This window comes from Mus musculus, chromosome 11 (genome assembly GCF_000001635.26).
Source record: "Mus musculus strain C57BL/6J chromosome 11, GRCm38.p6 C57BL/6J".
NCBI classification, from domain to species: domain Eukaryota; kingdom Metazoa; phylum Chordata; class Mammalia; order Rodentia; family Muridae; genus Mus; species Mus musculus.
The window spans coordinates 116,055,419-116,078,531 of record NC_000077.6 but is presented as its reverse complement, the minus strand read 5'-3'; the positions used below and the strand labels follow the sequence as shown (position 1 = coordinate 116,078,531).

Sequence of the window (23,113 nt, the reverse complement as noted above, 5' to 3'; positions counted from 1 at the left end):
GGAGGAGGGGCTGCGGGCTGCTGGGGGCGGGGCTAGAAGGCCGGTTTCCGTCTCAGTGCGAGTGGTTGGTTCTCAACCTTCCCACAGAGCCCCCACGCCCCTGCACCTGCCTGGGATGGTGTCTGTGCCACCCACTGCCAGCGGGGGCCAGGACGAGGCCTGTGTCCCATCTGCTCCTCCCGCTCCCCTCCTGAGCACAGGCGTGCCAGGACTTCTACGAGGGAGGGTCGCTGGGCTGGCTACCACAGTGTGTGCCTTCATGCCACCTTACCCAGGAAAGAAGACGGTGGAATATGGCAGTCCTTAAGCCGGACCTGCACCCCACTCACAGTGAGCCAGAGAGCTGTGGGAGATCCCAGATCAAAATGCTCCCACGCACAGAGACTGCTCCGAGGCCTCATCTCCTCTCCTCCCCATCTCTGGCTAACACAAAGTAGTTCTGTCCCTTGCCTGGAATGTCACCTGTGGGGTGGAGCAGGCTGAGCAATTGGCTGAGGAACGCCTCTTGCCTCTAGCCTCTCTGGAGCCACCGCCCTGAGCCTGCCCCACCCTGCCCCAGATCTGGGGCCCATTCAGAAAACCTTAGGGTGAGAACACCACAGGTCTCCGGTGGGCGGGTGGGTTCCCCGGTCCAGGCATAGTTGAAGCAGGCAGCGGCCTTAGCCTGGCCTTACCCGTTGCCAGGAGCTCTGGACTCTCCCCAGAGCCTCCGTGGGACGGTGGGTGGGGCTTGCCTGCCCACTGTGCCCACTTTCTCCTGGCTGAGGAAGATCTGGCGGGGATGAAGGCTGAAGGGTGTTGCTGGGAGCTTGGAGAAGGCCCCACCAAGGCAGTGACACCCTGACCCTTCCTTTCCTCCACCCTCCCCAGCAGAGTGTAGCCCGGGGGCCCTTTGCATCACCCTGCGGCTTCCTTGTTTCCACCCGGCCGCAGCCAGGGGGTGGCAGAGTGAAGGGCAGAGCCAACCACCATGGCGACACACCTTTCCCACCCCCAGCGGCGTCCACTCTTGCGCCAGGCCATCAAGATAAGGCGCCGCAGGGTCAGAGACCTGCAGGATCCACCACCCCAAGCCACCCAGGAGGTAGGAGTGACTGCAGGAAGGGGCAAGAGCCAGCCCGGGGGTGCTCAGTAGTAGTGGGGCTTGGATGTGGGAGGCAGGCCCCCACCCGCTTGCCCTCTACGGCCCTGGGGGTACTTGTGGGTGGGCAGAGGGGTCCACCAAGTATCCTCAGAGCCACGGTGGGTTTCTCCAGTCCCTTCTTTTTGGTGGGCTTGTACTCCAGGCCCACCCTGTTCCTATAGCTTTGAAGGTTCCAGCCCCACGAAACAGTTATCTCCAATGACAGTGGGCTACCTGGGGGTCCCCTCTGAGCTAGCAAAGACATGCCTGCCATCTCCCCCAACTCACCCACTTCTGCTGCTAGGCCTCACTTCCGCTGCTGGGGTGAGGAGCCGGTGGCCGTCTGATAAGCACTGCTGTTTCCTCTGGGGAAGGAGAGGGGGGCAGGTGCTAAACAGCCCACAGCTGGGCCTGAACACTCATGGACCTCAGGCATGGCGGGCCAGGGCATGGGCAAGATGGGCCAGGGGTCAGCCCTTCAGAGAGCCTTATGTTGGAACAGGTGAGGGACATGGTCGGCCCAGAGGCCGAGGTGCTGGGGTTCCACTGTCTTAGGCATGGCCCTTCCTGGCTGGCTGGAGAGGCCTCCAGGGACGCCGTGTCTTTCTACCTTGCTCCTAGGTCCAGGTTCAGTCCCACCATTTCTCCCCAGAGGAGGTAAGAGGAGATGTTGGGAGAGTGTGGGGGATGATGGAGGAGGCCCCTCAGCCCCCAGAGTCTGAGGATGCAGCAGCCTGGTAGAGAACACGCTGTGTCTCAACCTTCACTGGACATCTGCCACTTTGTCCCTTTTCCTGGGCCAGAGGTGTGGGTCTCAGGGAGGGCTTCTGGGTGATGATGGGACCCTGCTATGTCTCAGCGGGACCTGCTGTATGAGGAAGCCCTCTATACTGTCCTGCACCGCCTGGGTCAGCCAGAGCCCAACCATGTGAAGGAGGCCTCGGAACTGCTGAGCTATCTGCAGGAGGTAAACCCAGCCTCCACCCTCACCCATCCTCCTAGGATGAGCCAAGGCTCGGCCCTCTCTCCCCACCACCTTGTGTCCCCTCCCCAGCCTCCCACACCTCTGCCCCCTTCAGGCTTTCCAGGTGCAGCCTGAGGAGCACCAGCAGATGCTGCGGCGCGTCAGGGAGCTCGAGGTAAACTGGTCCCGGGCACGCTGGTTGAGGAAGGGGCGCGGGAAGAAAGCTGGTCACCTCAGGGGAACTCAGGCAGCCCCCTCCCATCCTTACAGAAGCCAGTATTTTGCCTGAAGGCCACAGTGAAACAGGCCAAGGGTATTCTGGGAAAAGATGTCAGCGGTGAGTGTGGTCAAGGTGTCCCTGAAAACCTCCTCTCCCCATCATAATCTGGCCTTGAGCTCTTCCAAAGATCCCCGAGCTGCTAGCCTCTTGCATGTAGACGCTGAGTCTCCAGGGACCTTATCCAGATGTCTCGGGAGGAGGCTGGGCCCCAGTGGGGCTGATGGGAATTCAAGGGGAGCTGGCTGACTCCCTAGAGTCTTGTCTCTCACACCTTCCTAGGGTTCAGCGACCCCTACTGCCTGCTGGGCATCGAGCAGAAGGTTGGTGTAGCAGAGGGCAGCCCTGTGTCCCGACGTCGGCAGAAGGCAGTGGTGAAGCACACCATCCCGGAAGAGGAGACCCATCGCACCCAAGTCAAGAGCCAGACACTTAATCCCGTCTGGGACGAGACCTTTATCTTGTACGTGGCCCTGTTCCAGCCACCCTCTATTTCCTGCTCCCATCTCTCTCCAGCACCTCAGGGTATAAGGTTTTTCTAGATAAGAGGATCAGAGAGGGGGCTGGTGAGATGGCTCAGTGGGTAAGAGCACCCGACTGCTCTTCTGAAGGTCCGAAGTTCAAATCCCAGCAACCACATGGTGGCTCACAACCACCCGTAATGAGATCTGATGCCCTCTTCTGGTGCGTCTGAAGACAGCTACAGTGTACTTACATATAATAAATAAATAAATAAATCTTTAAAAAAAATAAATAAAAAAAAAAAAAAAAAAAAAAAAGAGGATCAGAGATCTTCCTGAATCAAGAGACACAGCTTAGCCCTTGGTTCTCAGGAGGAGGCAGACCTTGTGTCCCCTCCCCAGCCTCCCAGGGTTCATCCACGTAGGACAGACCCATGATGTAAACGCCAGTCATACATCTGTATGATATAGTGCCTCATACCTGTAACCCTAGCTCAAGAGGATAAGGCAGGAAGATGGCAAGTTCAAGGCTAACCGAGGCTACATGGCAAGACCCTGCCACATAAATATTAAGTCTGCTCTATAGTAGTAAGCAGGGAGAGTCAGCTGCTCTGGGTGAGCAGTGGCCAGGGGACACTGCAGCCCTTCCTTGAAAAAGGTACAGTGGTGTTGTGGAAGGAGAAACCATGCTGGCTGAATTTTTTTATCCCAGCACTTGGGAGGGAGAGGTAGGCAGATCTTTGTGAATTTGAGGCCAGCCTTGTCTACATAGTGAGTTCCCGACTAGCCAAGGCTACGTAATAAGATACTGGACCCACGATAAAAAAAAATCAAAAGGGAGGAAAAAGCCTGGCGCTAGTGGCATACACTCAGGAGGCAGGGACAGGCAGACACTGAGCTCGAGAGGCCAGCCTGGTCTACAGAGTGAGTTCCACAACAACCAGGGCTACACAGAGAAACCCTATCTGGAAAAAAAACAAACAAAACAAAAGAGAGGGAGGAAGTAGGCAGGAAGGGGCTACAACTTCATAGTGGCTGATATTGGGGAAGGCGTTTCCAGAGGGCAGGCTCATAGAGGGCAGGCTCAAAGGGGACAGGCTCACAGGGGACAGCTCATAGGGGGCAGGCTCACAGGGGACAGGCTCACAGGGGGCAGGCTCGGGGCTTATGGCCAACCCTTGTGGCCTGCTCTGACAAGGATGTGCAGCTGGTGTCCTACCCTGCTAAGTTTCTTAAGCATACATGTTCTTTTTTCCCTAAAGGGAGTTTGAGGACATAGCCAATGCAAGCTTTCACCTGGACATGTGGTGAGTGGCAGACCCTGACCCTGGGGAGGAGGGACAAAACTGATGAGGTCACAGGCCCCTTCTCTGCCCCTTGCTCAAACCTCCGGCCTGCAGGGACCTGGACACTGTGGAGTCTGTCAGGCAGAAGCTCGGGGAGCTCACGGACCTGCACGGGCTCCGGAGGTAGGTGCGGCAGACTCAGAGAGGAAGGACCCCCTCCCGCCCTTCCACATGCACCCTGGTTTCTGGAAGGCAGGCTCTGCCCTTGGGTACCCAGGTGGCTGAACCTTCACCAATCTTTTAAAACAGGATCTTTAAAGAAGCTCGGAAGGATAAAGGCCAGGACGACTTTCTGGGGAATGTGGTTCTGAGGTTGCAGGTGAGGGCCAGGGAGAGGCAAAGGCAGAGCTGGAGGCCTCTGAGGGACTCCAGGTCTGACCCAACCCAAGCTGGGGGCTGCCCGGCTGCTTCCCTGCCTTCGCCTCATCTCTGTACATCTCAATGCTCAGCATTGCATGTCTTGCTTGCTTAGGACCTGCGCTGCCGAGAGGACCAGTGGTTCCCGCTAGAGCCCTGCACAGAGACCTACCCAGACCGCGGCCAGTGCCACCTTCAGTTCCAGTTCATTCACAAGAGGGTAGGTCAGGGCCTGGGTTAGTGGCTCCATCATCTTTGATTGATAAGCCTTCCTGGGTTGGGGAGAACTGGCTATACCTGGCATGGGGCTCTCCACTGAAAACCCTGCCAACTTCCTTACAGAGAGCCACGGCGGCCAGCCGCTCTCAGCCCAGCTACACTGTACACTTTCACCTACTGCAGCAGCTGGTGTCCCATGAAGTCACACAGCACCAGGTACGGCTGGCTGTCTGCCAGAGCTGGGTACCACCAGGGCCACCTGTCAGGTCCCAAAATGCATCTGCTATTTCCCTTAGGCCGGCAGTACCTCCTGGGACGCATCACTGAGTCCCCAGGCTGTCACCATCCTCTTTCTCCACGCCACTCAGAAGGACCTGTCGGACTTCCACCAGTCCATGGCGTGAGTATACCAGCCCTGCTTAGAACCCCCGAGGGGACATCTCTGTCTTGCCCACCCGCCTACAGGGTGGCAGCTTAAAGCACAACTCTCAAGAGTGTGCTCTGAGGTCCAAACTGTGTTAAGTGTGGAGTCAGTTAACAAACTTTCAAATCTGGAGATTTTGTGCACAACTCAGATCCTAGCTATCCTAGAATTTCGTGTCCAACAGAGAAGAGCACTGTGTTCTCCTTTTTTGAGCACAACCCCCTCCCCCAGGTCACTCACTGACCTTGCCTGTCTCTCTCAAGTCCTGCCTCTGCTGCAGCTCCATTTTCCAATGCCATAGGCTCACAGCAGCAAATCGCTGATACCCACCCATAAGTTGATATTAAAATGGCTTGGTGGTACATGTCTATAATCAATCCCAGCATTCAAAAGGCCGAGGCAGGAGAATTACAAGTGTGGGCTACACAGTGAATCCATCTTGAAGGACAAAACTCTAAAAGTGACGAGTCTGTCAAGGGCCATCATGTTCTCTGGACTATGTCAGCTTCTGGGAATGCCAAGAAGGGCCACTCAGGAATGACTGGCATGCCACCCTCAAGGGAAGGGCAGTCACAGCTGGGTGCTGGGCAGGAAGAGAAAGAGCAGAATGCCACCCAGGGCTGGGCTGTGATCTGGTCATAGGTGGGGAAACGGGAGAGAAGAGGGTGACTGTGTGTCTTCTGGACATGTATGTTCTGCACATGTATGTTCCTGAGGCAAGTAAGATGTCACACAGTAGCTGGTCAGTGGTGGCACACGCCTTTAATCCCAGGACTTGGGAGACAGAGGCAGGCAGATTTCTGAGTTCGAGGCCAGCCTGGTCTACAGAGTGAGTTCCAGGACAGCCAGGGCTACACAGAGAAACCCTATCTCGAAAAAACCAATAAATAAATAAAGTCACACAATAAGGGGCCAGCTTCCCTCTCAGAATGTAGGCATTGAATGCAAGTAGTGGCTGTTCCAGGAGAGACTGCCACCTGCCCCTGGTTGATCCCCGCTTTCGCCGTAACTTCATCTAGCCAATCACCCGTCAGGTCTCCCCATATGTGTCTAAGGGCACTTCCAGCTGAGGACTGCTGTGTGCGCAAGTCACCCTTAAGTTTTACCCAGGCATGGTAGCTCACTTCTGTAGTCTTAGCACTTGGGAGGTGGAGGTGGGAGGATCAGGAAGTCCAAGGCCATGCTCAGCTATCTAGTGAGTTAGAGTGATATCTATCCACTTAGTAAAGGGCTGGTTCTGCAGACATTAAGATCTGAGTTCAGTCCCCAGCACCCCAGCACCCCAGCAGGCTGTGGCTTGGTATACCTGAAATCCCAGCCCTGGGGCTGGGCTGTGGTGGTGTTGGCAGAGACAGGAGTCTAGGGGGCTGGGGAACTTGAGGACTGATTGAGGAGGACCTTTGGCCTCTGGCCCTCACACATACCTACACATTTACATGCACACCTTCTCATACATCTGCGGTACATTCACAAACATCCTCAATTTTTTTCTTAAGAATTCATTTATTTATGCATATGTGTCTGTGTGATCATGTAACACCTGTGTGCAGATTCATCACCAGCCAGAAGAGGGCGCTGGAGGGTGCAGATGGTTAGAAGCCTCTCAATGCAGACCCTGGGAACCAAACTCAGGTCCTCTGGGAGAGCAGCCTGTTAACTGTTCGGCCATCTCTCCAGCCCCAGTTGGTCCAAGCACTTTTACCCACTGAGTCATCTTACTAGCTCAGGAAATGATGAAGGTTTTTTTTTTCGGTTTTGGTTTTGGTTTTGTTGATGTTTGAGACAAGGTCTCTTTATGTAGCCCTGGCTGGTCTAGAACGTGCTGTGAGGACTAGGCTGACTTCCAACACAAAGAAATCCACCTGCCTATGCCTCCCAAGTGGAAGAATTAATGGTGTGCTTCACCCTGTCCAGTTCTGAAGGTGTATCCATACAAAGCACAATTTAAGAATCAGTAAGGGGCTGGCCAGATGGCTCAGTGGTTAAGAGCACTGACTGCTCTTCCAAAGGTTCTGAGTTCAAATCCCAGCAACCACATGGTGGCTCACAACCATCTGTAATGAGATCTGACGCCCTCTACTGGTGTGTCTGAAGACAGCTACAGTGTACTCACATATAATAAATAAATAAATAAATCTTAAAAAAAAAAAAAAAGAATCAGTAAGCCAGGGGGCTGGAGAGATGGCTCAGCGGTTAAGAGCACTGACTGCTCTTCTAAAGGCCCTGAGTTCAAATCCCAGCAACCACGTGGTGGTTCACAACCAACTGTAATGAGATCTGATACCCTCTTCTGGTGTGTCTGAAGACAGCTACAGTGTACTTACATATAATAATAAATAAGTAAATCTTTTTTTGTTGTTGTTGTTTGTTTGTTTTTTCGAGACAGGGTTTCTCTGTGTAGCCCTGGCTGTCCTGGAACTCACTCTGTAGACCAGACTGGCCTCGAACTCAGAAATTCGCCTGCCTCTGCCTCCCAAGTGCTGGGATTAAAGGTGTGCGCCACGCCCGGCAAATAAATCTTTAAAAAAAAAATCAGTAAGACAGGTGTGGTGGTGCATATCTTTAATCCCAGCACCTAGAAAGCAGAGGTAGGCAGATCTCTGTGAGTTCGAAGCCAGCCTGGTCTACAAAGTGAATTCCAGGACAGCCAGGGATATGTAGGGACACCCTGTCTTAAAAAATAACAAACAAACAAAAACAGTCAGGCGACTTGAAAAGCACCTGCAGAAACTGAGACCCCGTGAGTCTCCCTGGCCTCCAACCGGTCGAGTAGGGAGATGTTCCCACTGAGATGTGACGTCCTGTCTCTGCAGGCAGTGGTTGGCCTACAGCCGCCTCTACCAGAGCCTGGAGTTCCCCAGCAGCTGCCTCCTGCACCCCATCACCAGCATAGAGTACCAGTGGATCCAGGGCCGACTCAAAGCAGAACAGGTGACTGGTGTGAGTCGCATAGGTGGGGCTCTGGAGAGACGTGGCCTGTAACATCTTCCTGGCTTTGCAGCGGGAGGAGCTGGCCACCTCCTTCACATCCCTGTTGGCCTATGGCCTCTCCCTTATCCGGAAGTTCCGCTCCGTCTTTCCCCTGTCTGTCTCTGACTCCCCATCCAGGCTGCAGTCCCTCCTCAGGTCAGTGGCCTACGGGGTGGGGGTGGGGGGTGGGGAGGTCAGGGATGGGTGGCACTTGCAGGGAGGGGCCAGTTGGGTAGCAGCAGGGTCACAGACATCTGGATGGTGCCCTCTGTGTTCCAGAGTCTTGGTCCAGATGTGCAAAATGAAGGCCTTTGGAGAACTGTGCCCAGACAGCGCTCCACTGTCCCAGCTGGTTTCTGAAGCTCTGCGGGTAGGCATCTCCTCTGGGGTTGGGGGTAGAGGCATGTACCTTAGCTCGGTCACCCCTCCTTCTTCCTGCCTGTCTTCCAACAGATGGGCACAGTTGAGTGGTTTCACCTGATGCAGCAACACCATCAGCCCATGGTACAGGTAGATTCTGAAACAGGAGCTGGAGGTGGGTATGTAGTGGCTGCCCCTGGAACCCTGCTCAAACGCCTGCATCCTTCCCAGGGCATCCTGGAGGCTGGCAAGGCCTTGCTAAATCTGGTACAGGACGTCATGGGTGATCTGTACCAGTGTCGTCGCACATGGAACAAGATTTTCCACAAGTGAGCTATATTTATAGGCCTGGAGCTGATGGGCCTGTGGGACCCTGGTGGGTACCACTGTCACACACGCTGCCTTTCCTCCAGTGTCCTCAAGATAGACCTGTTCTCCATGGCCTTCCTGGAGCTGCAGTGGCTGGTGAGACCCTCTGCCATCTCTAGGTCGCACCCCTCCAGCCAGCTCTACAGCCCTGCCCAACAAGCCTTTCCTCATAGGTGGCCAAGAGGGTACAGGACCACACGGTGGCGGCTGGCAACCTTGTTTCTCCAGATATTGGAGAGAGTCTGTTTCAGCTGTATGTCAGCCTGAAGGAGCTCTGCCAGCTGGGCCCTGTCCCCTCAGACAGGTGGGCAACAAGTGACTTGAAGGTGGGCTTCAGGCACGCAGGTGGGAGAAGAGTTAACTGACAGGGGCTGAGGCCCAAGGCCAGCCCGTGCTTTCCACGGGCTAAGCCTCTGTTCTCCCCAGCCGTGAAGTCCTGGCCCTGGATGGCTTCCACCGCTGGTTTCAGCCAGCCATCCCTTCCTGGCTGCAGAAGACTTACAGTGTCGCTCTGGAGCGGGTGCAGCGTGCCGTACAGATGGACACGGTACAGGCGGGGGCCCTGGGTTTGGGAGAGTGTGGTTGAGTTCACCTCCTGGCTGGTGGAAGCCTGTAATGTCTCCGAACATCTCATGTGGGCATCGGTCAGGTCAGCTGGGCCTCCTGATAGCTGAGGGCTCAGTCGGCAGAGCTTCCCCAAGCCTAGGGTGTCCTACAGGTTGGAGGGACGGTGGGCTGAGCCTTGCTCTGTCCTCCTTGGAGCCTCCTCCACTCAGCTCTGCGCTTGCTAGCGGTAGTGCAGATCTTGGCCTGCCTGCTCTGGGTCTTCTGTTCTAAGCATTTCCCTGTCCCCAGCTGGTACCCCTGGGCGAACTGACCAAGCACAGCACTTCTGCCGTGGATCTGTCTACCTGCTTTGCCCAAATTAGCCACACTGCCCGGCAGCTGGACTGGCCAGACCCAGAGGAGGCCTTCATGATCACTGTCAAGTTCGTGGAGGTAGAGCATCCCTCCCTCCCTCCCTCCCTTCAGCCCTACCTGCTTCCTCCCAGACTCCCAAACTACTAGCCACTACCAGCCCCCTGCATAGCTTATGTTCTAATTTCAAGTTTCTAAGACTCCTCTACTTACCCATTCTGAAAGCCCAACCCATCGATCCATCCACTGTGCTCCCCCTCCCCGACCAGGACACGTGCCGGCTGGCCCTGGTCTACTGTAGCCTTATAAAGGCCCGGGCCCGAGAGCTGTCTGCAGTTCAGAAGGACCAGAGCCAGGCAGCTGACATGGTAAGACCCAGAGCTGGGGTTGAGGGGCTGGCCAGGGCATAAAGGTGGATCTGTTTGTCTTGGTGCCTGCTGTTCATGAAACCGGCATCTCTCTCTCTCTCTCTGTGCTTATTACTGTCCCCAGCTGTGTGTGGTGGTAAATAACATGGAGCAACTACGGTTGATCATCGACAAGCTACCCACTCAGCTGGCATGGGAGGCATTGGAGCAGCGGGTCGGGGCCGTGTTGGAGGAGGGGCAGCTGCAGAACACGTTACATGCTCAGCTGCAGGGCGCCTTGGCGGGGCTGGGCCATGAGATCCGTACTGGTGTCCGTACCCTGGCAGAGCAGGTACTGTCTGATTCCCCAGGGACTGTTCCTCAGTAGGACCTGAGCTGATGTCTATCCCAAGACCCTAAATCTAAACTCAAGCCTTACACCAACTCTCTGGGTTCCCCGGGCTCGCTCCATCTCTCTTCTCTGCCTTGTGTTCCAGTTGGAGGTGGGCATTGCCACACACATCCAGAAACTCATTGGCGTCAAGGAGTCTGTTCTGCCCGAGGATGTGAGTAACTGTCCTGTCTGCTGACCCTCGCCTCCAGGCCATCTCTCTGCACCTGGGCTTATGACAGGAGTCTGGGTTGAAGGCTCCGAGACTGTCAGAGATCAGTCCCTCAACCTTGAGCCACGTGTGATGTCTCCACGGGCTTCGGCAGCAACCTCGTTCATGGCCTGGGCTCTCCTATCACTGATGGGTGGTATGGGATTACCTGGGGGAGGCCCAGCTGGGTTGTGTAGCCTAGTAGGTCCAGGAACCTGCCCTTCACAGCGCCTATTATCTCTGCTGCCTTGCTAAGATTCAAGCCCCGCTGACCCCAACTCCTCCCGTGTAAAGGGGAGAGTGTGTCACTGTGCTCTTGATTGCTTGGGGGAAAGCTGTGCATTAACTCAACAAATACTGAGTAAATGCATTTTAGTTCTAAATACTGACTTAAGCATTGGTACTAAGACAGTGTGACCAAAACTCCTGTTTTGCTAGGGCTTCTGCTCTGAGGAAATAAATGATAGCTTAGTGCAGCGATACGGCTGACCACAGGCATGGTTATAACTGTAACTCTAACTATGGGCACACATGCAGTCTTGTGTATGTTTATATCGTGTGCTGGATAATAAGTGCTAAAGGGAAAAGAAGACGGAGGGGCTGGGCTGGGCGATGCCAGGGGTCAGGGAAAGCCTCCCTCTGAGTATGACAGATAAGTCACGGGCCACAGGAAACAGGGAAAGGACCTGTGCAGATGTCTGCCTGCTGGAGGAGCGTGGCAGGCAGAGAGGAGGGATCGGGAGAGGTCCAGAGGAGGCACGTGTGGAGCAGCAGTCAGAGGACGGTGAAGTCAGAGCACACAGACAGAGGAACAACCAGGATAGGAAGACAGGAGGCAGGGGGCAACCAGTGCAGATGTGGTTATACCCAACACACAAAAGCTAGCTTTGTTCCCTTACCCAGGGGAAGGGGACAAGCGGGTGGAACAGTGGGTGGGGCCAGGACTAAAATAGACCTGAGTCTTATGTCCTTCTCTCTCTCTCTCTCTCTCTCTCTCTCTCTCTCTCTCTCTCTCTCTCTCTCAGGCCATTCTGCCCCTGATGAAATTCTTGGAGGTGAAGCTTTGCTACATGAACACCAACCTGGTCCAGGAGAACTTCAGCAGGTACCCAGCAGCCCCCGATCTGCCCTCGGCCGCCATGTCTCCAAGGCTCACGAGTCAGTGGCATGTTGGGATTCCCTTTGGTTGGGATTCCCTTTGGTGACTTCCTTGGAGGATGTAACCAGCTTCGGGGACAGGGAGCTCACTGCTTCCCTTAAAGGTCCTTTTTTCTTCTGCCCAGCTCTAAGCACGGCAAGCCTTTCCCTGTATCCCTCCAGGCCTGGGCCCATCATTAATGGCCCCTAACTGCATCTCCTTCCTCTTCATGATCCAGGCATCTAGTGTGGCCTACAGTCCAGGGTGGGGATGGGGACGGGGCTTAGGAGAGATCTCGACATTTTTTTTTTTTTTTGTTTTGTTTTTTTGTTTTTTCGAGACAGGGTTTCTCTGTATAGCCCAGGCTGTCCTGGAACTCACTCTGTAGACCAGACTGGCCTTGAACTCAGAAATCCGCCTGCCTCTGCCTCCCAAGTGCTGGGATTAAAGGCGTGCGTCACCACTGCCTGGCTCCAACATCTTCTTTAGTGGCTTCAAGATGTTCAAGTTTTATCAGTGTCCCAGCCTCTCCTGAGGAGTGAATGGGCTACTTGAGGAGCTGAGGGCAGGACTGTGTTGGTCCAGAGCCTCACCTGTCTCCATGTGAAATCTGAGCCTTGATTGGCGGCCGGGATCTCCCTCCTAGAGTTCTGCTCATCTACTGACAGACAGCAGGGCTCTTGGAGGCTTGGACTCCTTTGGTTTTTAATGCCATTTATTGAACATTTTTTGTGTGGTTGGTTCTGTTCTGTCCCCCCCCCCCCACACACACACACACACACGCACAAGCAAGAATTAACTTTCCTGGATAGAACAGCGCCTGGGGCACAATGACCGCTTATACTGCTCTAGCTTTCCTCCCTGCTCTTTGGCGGTTTGTCCTGGTCCTACTGAAGAACGTTCTCCACTGATGTTAAGAGACACCTCGGATGGGATTTTGACTCCCTTGGCCTGCCCCCTTTACACTCTAGACGTAACCTTTCCTTTGTACACTACCTGCCAGCTCTAACTCAGCCTCACGGTGGAACGAACAGGTGGACGGGGAGGGAGGGTGAGCCTGGGTTCCCGAGGCCTCTCCTTTCTGAAGAACATGTGCTCCCTCCCGCCAGCCTTCTGACTCTGTTGTGGACCCACACGCTTACTGTGCTGGTGGAGGTGGCTTCTTCCCAGCGTAGCTCGTCCCTGGCTTCTGGCAGGCTGAAGGTCGCCCTTCAGGTAATTGGACCAACTGTGAGAATAATAACCCTATGGTGTGTGCCTGGAGTCATCTCTCCTCTCTTCCCCAGAACCTGGAGGTCTGCTTCCACGCTGAGGGCTGTGGTCTGCCACCAGAGGCCCTGCACACAGACACCTTCCAGGTAAGGACAGGTTTCTGGAGCAGTGCCGGGAACAAACCTTGTTCACTGGAATGAACAAGACAGAGCCTTGTTAGGGTCTTTTGATGAACCCCTAGTTTGTATATTCATCTGTATCCAGGACCAGCTATGTCATTCAGGAAACCAAGTCCAATGTGAAAAGTTGGGCCTCTTATCCAGTATTATTAGAGATTTTGTGACTGTGGCAAAAATAAATAATTAAATAAATAATCAAATTGTGGTGTCCTTCAAAGCTCAGGGTCGCTGAATGCCTGCATTAGAGAGATTAGACATCCAATGCAGACCATCTGGTGCTTCTGCCTTGGGGGTCTCCCCGTGTGCCCCCTCTCTCTGATTCCATGGCCCCAGCACTTCCTATGGCAAAGCCACAGCTTACGCTCTCTGGGTGCCTAGCTGCAGCATAGGCATGGGTAGGCATGACGATGTGCCATTCCAGGCTCTGCAGAACGACCTGGAGCTGCAGGCGGCCTCCAGCCGGGAGCTTATCCAGAAGTACTTCTGCAGCCGAATCCAGCAGCAGGTGAGAAGCCCCTACTGTCCCGGATCCACCGAGGGTCACGGCGGGCCCTGCCCCGACTCCCTCCCAGCTGATCCCTATGCACGATCCCGTGCCAGGCCGAAACCACTTCTGAGAGGCTGGGCGCAGTCACCGTCAAGGTCTCCTACCGCGCCTCTGAGCAGAGGCTTCGCGTGGAACTGCTCAGTGCTTCTAGCCTGCTGCCCCTGGACTCCAATGGTAAGTGGAGGCTGCCCGGGGCCTCTCCCCACTGGGACCCCTGGAGGTTCAGCAGGAGTTTTGAGCGCATCTCTTCCAGTTATCAGGAGAGAGCCATGGTACTGCTTAGGGAGGCGGGAGGGGGAACATGGTGATGGCTGGGATTCAGTCAGCAACCCTCCCCTGGACCACTTGCTAGGTTCCAGTGACCCCTTTGTTCAGTTGACACTGGAACCCAGACATGAATTCCCTGAAGTGGCCCCCCGGGAGACCCAGAAGCACAAGAAGGAACTTCACCCACTCTTTGATGAGACCTTTGAATTGTGAGTGGGACCCTACCTTTCTCCCAGTCTCTCCTCCTTTCCCTCCCTGGTTACCCTGTGCTCTGAGCAGCCTGAGAGATGGGTTTGAAGGGTCTTTGGGGATGGGTGTTTGCTTCCGTGGGGGAAAGGGGTAGATTCCCATATGTTGACTTCAGAGGCATCCAGGGAAGGATGCTGTATCCAAGATACTTGGGTACCTGCTCTTTGTTGAAAATGGGCCTGGGGGCCATAAGGCCCCTTGTTGTAAAATCCAGCTGGTGATCAGAGTGGGTGTTGTTCTGTGTGGTAGAAATTCATCTGCCACGTGCCTGCTCTCAGCAAGGGGATGCTCTGCATGGTGGAGAGATGGAAGGTTGATGGCAGATTTGGGTAAGGCAGTCGACTAACCGAGTCTGACTTCCTGCCAGCCTGGTGCCTGCTGAGCCTTGCCAAAAAGCCTGGGCATGCCTCCTGCTCACTGTGCTGGACCACGACAGACTGGGAGCAGACGACCTGGAGGGAGAGGCCTTCTTACCGCTCTGCAGGGTACCTGGACTGACGGACTGTGCAGAGCCGGGCGAAGCACCTCAAATGCGCCTGCCTCTCACATACCCTGCCCCCAACGGTAGGCCTGAGTCCCGGGGTTGGGCTCTCTGGCAGGGTGTCCAGAGAGATGGTTTCTCGGGAGAAGGGAGCCAGCAGAGCAGGCACCATGGCCCATGTGGCTGAGTATTTCGGCCAAGCTCTCGTCTAATGGAGAGTCCTGTGACATTTAAGTTCTGGCAGTGTCATGTGACTTCTCCTGGTGGGGAAACCTGTTAGTTTCCCTGTGACAAGGGGCCAGGATCTTTGTGCTGGGCACACACCCTGTAGTGCAGAGTATGGTGACAGAAAGGCTCCCATGCCTCTGTCTGCATCATGAGCCCCTCAAAGTACCTGAGGGCTGGGTGTGATGGCGCAGCCCTGTAGGCCCAACACTCAGGCAGGTGGATCTGTCAGCCTGAGGCCAAACCGAACTCCCTCCTAGTGAGGACCCTGTCTCAGTCAGACAAGAACTACAGTAGGTACCTCCAGTTCTCACAACTCTCAGAGGTGTCCTCTCAGCTGGACTGACGAGCCTTGCAGAGCCGGGCGAAGCACCTCAAATGCGCCTGCCCCTCACATACCCTGTACCCAATGGTAGGCCTGAACCCCAGGCTAGAGCCCTCTGACTGGGTGTCCAGAGATGGCTTTTACAGGTGAGTAGGCTGAGACGTGAGGTTGGCTACCTAGCCGTAGGTCCTCATAGAAAAAGGCAGTGGAGTCCACACCCAGTAACGACGTTTCCAAGCCTTTTTTGCCAAGGCAAATCTTGTCAACTTTGTTGGTCTATAGCCACCAGTTCCTTCAGGGTTGGCACAAGAATGGGACAGTATTATTTCTGAACCCAGAGTTGAACCCTCAAACCTCTCTCTCCACAGGGGACCCAATTCTGCGGCTGTTGGAGAGCCGGAAGGGGGATCGCGAGGCCCAGGCCTTTGTAAAGCTGAGGAGGCAGAGAGCCAAGCAGGCCTCCCAACATGCCCCGTGACAGGGCGGTGGCTGCTGAAGCAAACGTTTGGGGTCTTTCTTGTCACAGGGAAGCCCTTCATCCTGTGTAACACAGGGAGAACCAGCAGGGGGGGAGGGGGCCTCAGAGGTCTTGACAGAACAGCTCTTGGTGATGACCGTGGCCAGGTTTTATCCTTTCTTGTGCCCTGGCTGTGCTCTCTGCCATATTGTAGCACAGAGGAACATCTCCTGTCTCTGCTCCCTGCACCCCCGTCCCCCCAGAAACGCTGCTTTGGTAGGATAGCATAGCGTCTAGGGCCATCTGCCTTTTGGAACTGCCAGTTCCAGCTACTGGGGTGGGGCCAGACCACTGGGATCAGAGCTGTGGCCACAACTTCAGAGAGAGAGGACTGTCAAAGGCATCCTGGTGCAGGACGGGGGTGGCCATCACTGAGGGAGGTGGGAAGAAGAGACTCTGGCTCTGAGGTGAGAGCTGGCAGGAAGCTGGGTAGGCACAGATGGACAGCCGCAGAAAGGGAGTTTGGCTGTCTACAGAATAGCCTTCCTCCCTCAGATAGCACCTGCCACCTAGAAATGTTCTCAGAGAAAATAAAAATAAAACATTATCCACTGCCCTCAGAAAAATCTATAGTTGGCTTACAGTGGGTCCAGGAAGATCTGTCAGGCCCTCTATGCCTCCTCAGAATGCATTGCAGCGCTCTACCGGTCCCCGGGGTGCATGGCCACCACATGGAGGTCAGAGGAAGCTGACCCCAGTGGCCCTGGAGTGGTTGGCTGTATGTGTGTGCTGGCTTTTCAGGGGTTGGATCTCCTACATGGGTTCCAGCATCGATGCGATGCGGCTTGTCAGACATGTGCAGGAAGGGGCTGTCCCTGCAGAGCCTCCCCGCTCCTCAGCCATGACTCTGAACACACTTCACCTGGCACATCAGTCACCGTGATTGCTGCCCAGGACAGGACCCTGGTGTGGCGGGGCTGACCAGCTGCTCTGGACAGTGAGGGTGTGTGCGGAGCGTCTTCTGGCCTGCTGGGCTTCCAACTTGACCCTGGGAAATTAATGTGCACACACTGTCTGGCAGAGGGTGACAGCTCTTGTGGAGGCCAGGCAGAGTACCCAACTCAGATGTGTTCGCAGGTGGGGAACTTCCTCGGTGGCACCGCCCCTCCTTCCTTCCATGTAAATTACTCAGGAAGGAACACTTGTCCACTGCCTAGAGAAATGGTGAAGGACCCTGTTACTCTCTGGAACCCATCAATAAGGGAAGCACTCGCAGCACGCCACAGAGCACTGAGCAGGAGTCACATGCCCTGGGAGGTCACTGTCTAAGGCTAGGAGGGTCTGGCTTGGGGGTGCCTGAGCTGCCTTTGCACCTCAGAGACTCTAGGCTGCTTCAGCTGTCTCTTCACCCTGGAGAACGGGCAGCAGCCATTTCCATCTCGTGCCCCTGGAAGTCTGGATGTCCTCGTCCTTAGTCCCATCCCATATAAACAAGCCACGGCAAGTTCATAGTTTATTTCCAATAAGTTTGTTGATTTTTGCATTTTTGTAAAAAAGGAGAAAGTTTTCACGTAATTCATTGAAAGCCCTTTCGTGCTGAGCCCAAGGGAGGGGCCTCTACTGGGGCAGATTCTTTGTAGCCCTCTTGAGCCCTCTGGACACCCAGTACTGGGAACAGGGCTGCCTCCCTCTGCCCACTCTGCTTTCCCGATTCACTGCATCTCTGTACAGAACAATTTTTAAAATTGAAGCTAAACACATCAGACAGGCACGCACACACATGCACACAGGCGTCTGCCCAGCACGGCAGTACGTCAGCTGCACTCTGAGAGCACCAAGGAATGCATACTACCTCCTCCCAGCAAGAAGGGCAGGGCTCGTGCCCCTTGGTCCTCATACTGCACTCCTCCCAACAATTGCCCTGCTAGCTGCCAGAGGGAGGGAGCGGCCGGCTCTACGGCCGTGTGCCAGAGGGAAGGAGGCAGGGACAGGTGAGGGCAGTGCCAACCTGACAAGTGACTGTGGGGTCAAAGAGGCTATCTAGGGATTCCAGAAGGAAGTGATCAAAGAGAAGCCCAGGTTTCAAAACACTGAGGGACAGAACTAGGCCTTGAGGAGCTTCAAGGGCCCAGGTGTGGGAGTGGGGCTAGCCTGTAGCTTTGGCCTCCCTGCTCTGTGGCTGTCCCCAGAGTTAAATACATATTTGGTAAGCCCAGGAGCTAGTCTGGTTTAGAGTTTCAGACCTGCCTGAAGCCCTCACAGCTGGGAAGTGGGGACCTGAGTCCACGCTGACGCCTCTGGCCTGGAAAGGCAGGGTGAACGGAGCTGCCCTTCCAGCTTCCCAGCCTTCCCTGCTCTGGCCCCAGGAAGAAGTTAAAAATAGTTAGTTCCTACATAAAAAATGAGACAAAACATATTCAGTGTCAAAAGGCCAGTGGGAAAAGAGGGGACGTTGTCTTTGAGCAGAAAGGATGGGGAAGGAACAGGAGGACTGCAAAATAGTCTCTTCTTTAAAAAGTGCTTGGTAAGTCTGCTTCAAAGTGTGTGTCTGCACCTGTCCAGATACACACAGACACTGTACACGCTGGCACCACGCGCATCTGCACACAGAAATGTATACATGTACATAATCATATACATATACATACATACGTACATACATACATACATACATATATATACTTTAAAAAGTCCTAGGTGAAAAGGTCTAGGCCCAGCTGGGCCCGGTCTGCAGGGTCACGACTGGAGGGCATGGGCCCGGCTGGGCTGGCAGACGGGGCACTCACTGCCCTCAGCACAGAGCTCACACAGAACAGCGTGTTGGCACGGCAGCACTGCCCGGGTCTGCTCCTGACACTTAAGGCATTTCACTGACTGCATGTGGAACACAGCCTGCGGGGAACACGACATCGCAGTTACTGGAATGCTCTGTCACCTGCTTGGCCATGAGCTTACCAAGCAGTTCTCTTGACTCTCGCTTCAGCATCCTTGGGAGGACTGTGAGACTCAAAGCTCACCCTTCACAGGGGCCCACCGGCAAGTGAGAGCATCTCAGCTTCTGAGCCACCTGCTGCCCAGCTCTAATGGCCTGAGATAGGGGCAGCTGGGTGGCAGGTCCCATCCTCATGATTTGGTTGGTACAGAGGTTAACCAATGAGGCTCAGGAGACATGCCAAGGGAACTGCTTCTATCAGGAGAGCTACTACCCCTAGGGACCAATAGGCACCTGTGGCCTGACCTTTCTGGAATGTCTACTGGCGTGTGGGTGCCAGAGAAGGCACTATAGGGAAGGCACTGTGGGCACGTGACTCAGCTTAGGCTAATGGCACTGGAGTGCACACCCCCACCACTACTGCTTTTTTGCTCTCCTTCTCCTCTCCCAACAGATTGGCATCAGTATCTGCCTAGCGGGGGCTGACCTTGTCCACTTGTGTGTCCCACCCCATCCTTGTGACTGCAGAGGCTGACCTTGTCCACTTGTTCCAGGTGGACCCGCAGCTGCTTCTGGATGGAGTACAGGGTGGAGAGGGACAGCGCCTCCAGGTCAGGGGCGGCTGGCAGGGTCTGGGCTTCTGGCACCGTGTGCAGCCGCTCCAGCTCCTCCTGCAGCTTCTTCACCCGCAGCTCCAGGGCATCCCGCTGCTCCCGGGCCAGCTCACACTCTGCTCCGGCTGCACTGGCCCGCTCACCAGCCTCCTCCGCTTCCTTCTTCCAGGCATCACAAGCCTGTAGGCCCAATAAGGAGCGCCTCATCATGATGGCCCCCTGCCCCTCATCCTCCCCCACTCTGAGAGAGCACTCCGGGAGCCACTCTGGCTATGGGGTCTGCTAGGAGGCCTGCTGTCTGGGGAGGGGGCAGGGAGAAGGCTGCTGCTGCCTGTGGAGAAGAGAGGTTTCAGGACCTCGGCAGACCCCCCCGTTTATATTCAGAGAAGGGGGCCAGGCCTAGCATGACAGGGGCACAAGGCAGGGCACACATCTTAGCCTGCATCCCAGGCAGCTGGGTGGCAGCTGGACGGGTGGCCTAACTCAGAATCTAGAAGCAGAGACAGGCAGGAGGTCCTGAGGCCACTCTAAAAACAATTCCCAAATGGAGTCTCAGGCCTGTAGTGCCAGCCACCACAACAGTCTGAATGGCAAGACCAGTCCTCCATGTGGGGGAGGGCAAGTACAGTTCTGTTCTGTTCTTTAGGCCCCTGCTTCCCCCACCCAAATGCCTGCTGTGTAGGATGGGCTTGGGCTTGATGCCACAAGGCACTGGGTACTGCAGGTGGGCGTGGGGCCCGGTACCTGCTTGGCCTGCTTCCAGGACTCCTCCCACTGCTTGATGGTGCCGTTAGCTTCATCTAGCTCTTGCCGAAGCCGGGCCAGCTCAGCAGCCCCTGGCCCTGATAGGAAGGCAGGGGAAGTGCCTGGGGAGAAGCTTCCAGAGGCAAAATGCTCCCAGATGCTGCTGTTCATCCCGTTCAGACCTGCCCCGGGGGAGGAACATCAGCTGTGCAGGGCGTAGGCCCAGGCCCTGGCCAGCCCTGCATGGGCTGCCACAGGCTGGCTGAACACTGGCTGAGTGTATGAGCTTAGTGTGCGACGGTGTCCTTGGCTGAGTCAGATCTGCCAATTACCTGTCAACCTTAGCATCCTTTTCTGTACCGTGGAATTCTTATCATGGCCTCGGGGGCTTAAGACTGGGTGGGAGTGCATGTGTGAAGGTATCCTGTTGGAGTATAGCATCCCCGTGAGAGGTAGGGAGAGGGTCCTGACTCACAGGATCAGGTAGGTCAAAAGCTACCAGCCAGCACCTCCTGTGAAGGGAGGGCCAGAGCAGGAGGGGCCAGGTAAGCCTGGGCTATCTCCCTTGTTTTACAGACAGGACAAAAAATGTACTAGTAAGACCACTAACACAACAGGAGAGCCTGGGTGTCTGACTCCAGAAGCCTCCTTCCCCTCAGCTTCCCCTCAGCAGGCTGCCATGCTATCCACAGCTCTCTGGCTGCCAGGGCAGCGCTATCTTCATGAGCCTCCTTATCTCTTGCTGGCTTCCTTCCACCCAGGCTCGCTGTTCTAGTCTCTTCTGCTTTGCTCCCTTGCCCACTGACTGACTTTTCAGTATAGTATCAGCACATTGGGAAAAAAGACGACACTGAACTGTTGCACTCTTCACACAGACCTCTGAGCTTGACTTTTGGGGTGGGGGGGAAGAGAAGAGAAAAGAAGAGAGATTGCCCTATGATACACCTGCAGTGTGCACTGTCTGACCCTGTCTGCCAGGAGAGACCTGTAGACTTACATAACAGCTAGTGTTTGTGGATCCTGTGTCACTCAGTACACATGTGTGCCCAGCACTGCTGGTGGCTGAGGTGACACTTGCATTGGTCCAGCAGAGCTAAAGTCACCCAGCAAGGAGACAGAGAGTCAATGGGTCGGACTCAGGTGGGAGATCTCCAGATGACACAGCACTAGCCTCTAACTGGACACAAGCCCTAACCTCTACTGAAGACGAGGTGTAAATTCCTGGCTGAGGTGAGGAGTCCCTACGCTGACCAGCACTTGGAAGGGCCACTCCTCTGACTGGAGGTCCAGCTGGCTGGGGAGCAGGAAGAGGGCTGGGGGCTGTTTATGAAAGATAGGGGCCTTTGTTGAATGCTGTGTATCTATTAATGGCCTGAGGGAAAACCCGCGCTCCACACCCACCACCCAGCCTCCATTCCAGGAGCCTCACTCGCTCTTGGTGTGGTAGCTAGTGTCTAGTCTCCACGCTGCACATCTCCCCACTAAGCCTGGAGAGCACTCAGGTGGCTCTGGCCCCTCAGGTTAGAGGCTACGCAGGTCAGACATGGGTCCCTGAAGTCTCTCCCTGCCAGGAGGACTGTGTGGGCCTGCTCTCACATTTCCTTTGCTGCTTTGTGATCCTTAATGATGGGATAGGCTGCTAGGAACTCTGGGTAGCTGGACAGTGTGTGTGTGTGTGTGTGTGCGTGTCTCCTTGGGGAATCACATCACATGCTAAACCGCTCCAGTGTGATCAGGCAGAACTGCACTGAAGAGCAGTCCTCCACCCTGGAGCCCAAGGCCACTGCTTCTCCAGGTGCCAGCCTGGCCTAATGCATGCCTGGGCAATTCACTTTCTCTTCATGACCACTGCACCCATTCCACAGTACAGGAAGCTAAGACAGAGGCTGGGCTTCTTTCTGCCTTCTGGGTCAGCCATGTGGGGATGGAGGGAGGTGTCCAGTCTGAAGCCCAGGCTCTAACCTCTGGCTGGGTGATGCGTCATGGGCAGAGCCAACAAAAGATTTGCTGAAAGTCACTGGGTTCTTATCCAGTCCCTTTCTTACCCAAAGATCCATGTGATGCTGAGGTCCCCAAAAACGTGTTTTCTGACTGACTCAAGTGGCCCTGGGGCTGCTGCAGGAAGTGTGAGGAGAGGCTGACGGGAGGGGATGGAGAAGCAGAGTGGAAGGAAGCTGAGCTGCCCAGGGAGCCAGGGATGTTCACAGGCGCGGAGCTCTGCAACAAACTGCCACCTGCAAAAGAGAGCCGGAGGGCGGGCTGGGTGAGGGCCAGCGAGCCATGTGGGGGCAGGCGAACCCCAGGACGCCCTTCAGGCCGTCCCAGCCACCCACAGCCAGTACCGATTGTGACGCTGCTGGGGTGGGGCACTGCGCTGTTATCAAAAGTCTTCTCTAGGGCAGCCACTCCAAACTCATTCAGGTCCAGGTCATCCAAGGCAGACTCTAGGGACAGAGACTCAAGTGTGGGCTCCCAAGGACCATCCCCTTGGCTCTGGGCTTCCTGCCCTGACTACTTCATTCCTGTTTTGTTTTTTTTTGTTTTTTTGTTTTTTTTTTTTTGAGACAGGGTTTCTCTGTGTAGCCCTGGCTGGCCTTGAACTCAGAAATCTGCCTGCCTCTGCCTCCCAAGTGCTGGGATTAAAGGCGTGCACCCATTCCCGGCTTCATTCCTGGTCTTTGCCTTTCTCTGCTCAGCACTTCAGCCCATGCCAACCCTAAAGACACCTGCCCAGTCCAGCCCAAGTGCCCTTCTTTCTGAACTCTTCTTTGATATCATTAGGAGGAATCAAGATCCGACCCAGTCCAGTATGGTTTGGCAAGTCAGTATTTCCCGAATTCTGAAGGCTGAGATGAGGACCAGGAGTTCAAGGCCAGCCTGGGCTATATAGCAAGACCACATCTCAAGAAGAAAAACTTGACTGAATTCAAGATTGCAGCGCCGTCTACACAGTGAGCTGCAGAAGTGTAGTGTGGTCTCCCAGTCCAGGCCGTGTGTTCCACTCTT

The 23,113-nt window shown here is 55.2% G+C and overlaps 2 protein-coding genes across 17 annotated transcripts in view; one reads left to right on the top strand and one right to left on the bottom strand.

Moving 5' to 3' along the window:
• The first annotated feature begins 36 nt into the window (after positions 1-36).
• Unc13d (unc-13 homolog D) lies at positions 37-16,437 on the top strand. Of its 6 annotated transcripts, none has more exons than XM_006534189.3 (33): positions 37-587; positions 871-1,084; positions 1,745-1,780; positions 1,983-2,090; positions 2,203-2,262; positions 2,358-2,424; positions 2,647-2,827; positions 4,088-4,132; positions 4,226-4,294; positions 4,421-4,490; positions 4,644-4,748; positions 4,871-4,963; positions 5,044-5,147; positions 7,985-8,102; positions 8,173-8,297; positions 8,421-8,511; positions 8,595-8,651; positions 8,733-8,830; positions 8,915-8,966; positions 9,044-9,174; positions 9,297-9,417; positions 9,726-9,869; positions 10,058-10,156; positions 10,281-10,487; positions 10,633-10,701; positions 11,763-11,842; positions 12,985-13,090; positions 13,162-13,233; positions 13,688-13,771; positions 13,867-13,987; positions 14,166-14,289; positions 14,697-14,893; positions 15,729-16,437. In XM_006534189.3, exons 2-33 carry the CDS (start codon positions 971-973, stop codon positions 15,836-15,838), a joined length of 3,258 nt encoding a protein of 1,085 aa, XP_006534252.1. In that variant the 5' UTR covers positions 37-587; positions 871-970; the 3' UTR covers positions 15,839-16,437. The 6 variants fall into 6 exon arrangements, 5 of the variants coding, with proteins under 5 accessions (XP_006534252.1, XP_006534251.1, NP_001009573.2 ...); XM_006534188.3 differs by having other exon boundaries at positions 350-587; positions 874-1,084; NM_001009573.2 differs by having other exon boundaries at positions 571-587; positions 8,595-8,645; positions 15,729-16,436.
• Positions 16,438-17,317: 880 nt separating this feature from the next.
• Unk (unkempt family zinc finger) overlaps positions 17,318-23,113 on the bottom strand; it is a 32,599-nt gene continuing 26,803 nt past the window's right edge. For 5 of the 11 annotated variants that reach the window (XR_001779963.2, NM_172569.4, NM_001286006.1 and 2 more), the window contains 5 exons: positions 22,450-22,551; positions 22,153-22,341; positions 20,108-20,289; positions 19,286-19,543; positions 17,318-18,709 (listed from right to left, as the gene is read on the bottom strand). Coding sequence is in view for 7 of the 11 variants with exons in the window: in NM_172569.4 (NP_766157.1) it covers positions 18,554-18,709; positions 19,286-19,543; positions 20,108-20,289; positions 22,153-22,341; positions 22,450-22,551 (887 nt within the window). In the remaining 4 variants the exon portion in view is untranslated. The remainder of the gene's footprint in view (positions 18,710-19,285; positions 19,544-20,107; positions 20,290-22,152; positions 22,342-22,449; positions 22,552-23,113) is intronic. The other 6 variants (XR_001779964.2, XM_006533088.4, XM_030245896.1 and 3 more) reach the window with 2 other exon arrangements.